The 3,754-nt window shown below is 23.9% G+C and overlaps 1 protein-coding gene across 1 annotated transcript in view; it reads left to right on the top strand.

Annotated features, from left to right (window-relative positions):
- LOC107483225 (uncharacterized) overlaps positions 1-3,350 on the top strand; it is a 4,875-nt gene extending 1,525 nt beyond the window's left edge. The window contains exons 2-3 of the mRNA XM_016103843.3: positions 2,427-2,564; positions 3,035-3,350. Coding sequence (XP_015959329.1) covers positions 2,427-2,564; positions 3,035-3,162 — 266 coding nt within the window. The 3' untranslated portion in view covers positions 3,163-3,350. The remainder of the gene's footprint in view (positions 1-2,426; positions 2,565-3,034) is intronic.
- Positions 3,351-3,754: the final 404 nt, after the last annotated feature.

The raw sequence follows: 3,754 nt of genomic DNA, 5'->3' as shown, positions 1-3,754 counted from the left end.
ATAGAATAAAATTTGATTTACTAGAATATTTTCATTTTATTAAACAATATTAGTCGTTCACAAAAGAAAAATTAAAATAAAAAAATTATTTAACATAAAATTATTAAATTTTAAAAATAAAAATATTTTATATTTTTTTATAATAGTTGCAAAAACTTACATTCAAAACTTAATTATTATTAAAATTTTTTTTAAAAAAATACATATTCAAAATTATTTTTATCATATTTTTAAATTTTTAAAAAATTTGTTTATTATTTGTATCTTTTAGAACTAATTTTTTTTTATCAATAACATCGCAGTTAAAAATAAAGATTTAAGAATTGCTTCTTAATTATTTTTTTATATTTGTTTGTTTTTTTTCTAATAAAATAAAATTTTGTTATTATTCTTGTATTTTCTTTTTAAATTTTATATGGTGTATGCTAAACTATTCTTCTCAAACTTTTTTTTCCAGTTCAAATCTAAAATGAAAGAATGGAAGATCGATGACGAGCATAAGATTTAATTTGGTAAAGTTTTTTAAAGAGGTGTTTGTATTTTTTAAAAATTTAAACTTTTCATATTATGTTTGGTAAATAAAAAGATTATATATTTGTGTTTGTAGCTTTTAAAAGATTTGGGTACTTTTAAAAGTACTTAAGATAGCTTTTTAAAATTAGCTTTTGCTTTTCAAAATTTAAAAGTCTAATATAACCTTATATGTAAACTATTTTTTAAATTTAATGCTTACATTTATGTCTATTATAGTATTTTTAAATGTTAAAAGCTATTTTACTAAAGGCAATTGTTGTTGTTTGTGTTTATTAAAAGCTATTTTTAATTTGATTTATCAAACATAAATATTACAACTTTTGAAAAGCCATCTTTTAAAAGTTAACTTTTATAAGCTACTTTTGAAAAGTAAAAGTTTTACCAAACTAAGCTTAAATCTAACGACCACTATTTTATATAAAATTAAATAGAGAAAAAAATACTAACCGGATCTCTTAATAAAAAATTATTTTTAGCTTTTGATTTTTATTTTTGTGAAATTAGTTAGTTTTTCTATCAATATTTTTTCTTTATATTAATGAAATAAACTTAAATGACATGTTGAACTGTTGATTTATCCGATAAGAATCAACTAAGATTGATAAATTTTTTTTATTAAGAGTCTTGTTCTCTTTTATAGATAATTATTAAGGCCGTTTAATTTTTTAATTATTTTTTTAAATATATTGACTAAATTTACGTTATAAAATTAAAAAATATTAGTAATTTTTAAATTATTTTTATTCATAAAAATTGAATAAATGATATATTAGTAATTAGCGTATTATATAAATATATTATAACAAAAAGTCATTGATAAAATAACTAATTAATCTCACAAAATTAAATAATAAAATTAAAATGAGTATTTTTTTATTAAGAATTTTGTAGTCCTTCGAATAAATTATTAAGACGAACAAATATTCGCTCTAAAATTAATTAACATTAGCCCAATAACCTTTTTTTCGTATATAGATTTTTCGACTTCATATTTCATTTAAGTTCTCTATTGTTATGAAGATAGACCAAGGATGTTTTCATAGGTGTCATGTTTGATTATTTTTTATTTCCATATATGACTTGTTGTCTTGTTTGTTTAAGTTTGAAATTAAACTAAAACGAATAAGTTTCACTATACCCATCCTGGCATATATAGTGGCGCTTTTTCATTTTGAGGATTTTCACAACCGCAACATATGCTGTTTAGTGGCAATTCTCAAGGCGGTAAGGTCGGCGGTTGACCAGCATGCCATATTGCCACATGCTCCCAAATTCACATTTATTTGTAATTCATCTCTAATAAATATTTGATACTCTTACAGAGATTCATTATTTTTAATTTATAACTTAAAATAAGAAATATAAAAATAATAAACACGTTAGTATATTTAGGATTTATTTGGGTAAATTACAGTTTTTCAATTGTAATTTTTTTTAATATTTTTATTTTTATTATTAAAAAATTATCAAACACACTAAAAAAAATAACACCCAAACAATTATTTAGGATCCACAAAAATCACCAATATTTTAATGAAAATATATAAACCCAATTAAGTGAATTAACAATAAATAGTGTTCCGAGTACGACTACCTTAGACGGTGGAAGGTAATTGAGCTTGGAATGATGAGGTCGAAGCATATGTGTTTTTTTTAGTGAATAACGGCGGTTGAGAGTATATGCACAGTATCACATATTATATGACATTTTAGACGCCTTATTATTGGAATCGGATTAAAAAAAATAGTATTTGTATAAAATTATTTTAATATCTCTTTTTTCTAATTTATATTGAAGCTAAATACTTTTTTCACCATGTATTATTCAGTCACTACTATAGTATTATACAATCCGCTACTACATATAACAAGAAAATAGAATATATTTTCAGGTGCAAAGGCTGAATCAGAACATCCAAACGCAGAAACCAATAAGTTGGATAAACGAGCATGCCTATCTAATGTGGAGTGTGGTAACGGTTTGTGTGTTAACCGTTTCTGTGATTATAGATCTGACTTCAAAGAAAAAGGTTAGTAACAACTAATAACCACCGTTCAATTTCATTAGGCCGTAAGTATTTTGTTGTCTTCCTGAAGCGGTGGAAATTAGTTAACTTCACATAAAGTTGATAGTTGAGAGTTCTTAAATGATAATTTAGTCAAATATATTAAATTATTTAACAACTCTTAATTATTAATTTCACATAAAATTAATTGGACCTGAATTTTTTTCGATAAATTTTTAAGGAGAGTAATATTTCTAAATTTTAAAGTAGTATGATACATTTTGATTAATATATATTTAAATAGTAAAGACAATAAATAAATAGAAAAATATAAAAAGAAAAAAAATTGAGAAAAGAGGGCATTGCTGATTCAGTAATTAACCATGTCTAGTAGGAACCAAAAACTAAAATAAAAAATTTAAGATGAGAGGTAATGATTTATTTTAGAAAAAGGGGGCTAATTAAGCATTATGAAAAATGCTATTTTTTTTCAGGGTTGAAGTTTGAAGCTAAAGATCCAAACACAGAAATTGACATAGTTCTTACTTGTGAGAGTGAACGCAATTGCCCTCCTGGCTGCCGTTGCTTTAACGCTCGATGTGAGTGTCATCATGCCAATTGATATGGCCATGTTGTTCTAGTTGCTGGCTTTGCTATTTTTTTATTAAAAGAGAAAAATCAAATAAAATGTATTAGCCAGTTTTCTGTCTAAGAATTCAGCAAATAATCTATCTTAAATTAAATTAAAAATGATATTCGGTTTAATGTAATTTATATGCTATGTGCCCCTCTTTATCTATGAAGGTTGATCAGTATTTTTAAGATAACAACAATATCATGGTTATAAAATCAGAATAAACTATATTTTTTGTTTTTAATGTTTGTAATTCTTTTAAAGGGTAAAATATACTTTTTGTCTCTAAAGTTTTTGAAAAATTTTAAAAATAATCTTAAGTTTTAATTTGGTTTAATTTTGTCCTTGATGTTTTAAATATGCTTCAATTATATCCTTTTTGTTAATTTTTTTATAGTCAACAAATAGTCAATTTTTTGTTTCCAATTTTAACACCTAATCCTAACAGTGTTTGGCAGTTGGCACACTGTCTAATCTATCCTCTCCCTTTTTTCTCAATCTCATTCTATTCCAACGGACCAACACCTCCACTTTTCTTTTCAACCATCGCTCATCCTCTCATCCATCTCTCTCGCTGCAA

Source organism: Arachis duranensis, chromosome 4 (assembly GCF_000817695.3).
Source record: "Arachis duranensis cultivar V14167 chromosome 4, aradu.V14167.gnm2.J7QH, whole genome shotgun sequence".
Taxonomy (NCBI): domain Eukaryota; kingdom Viridiplantae; phylum Streptophyta; class Magnoliopsida; order Fabales; family Fabaceae; genus Arachis; species Arachis duranensis.
This window is presented reverse-complemented; position numbering and strand designations above follow the sequence as displayed.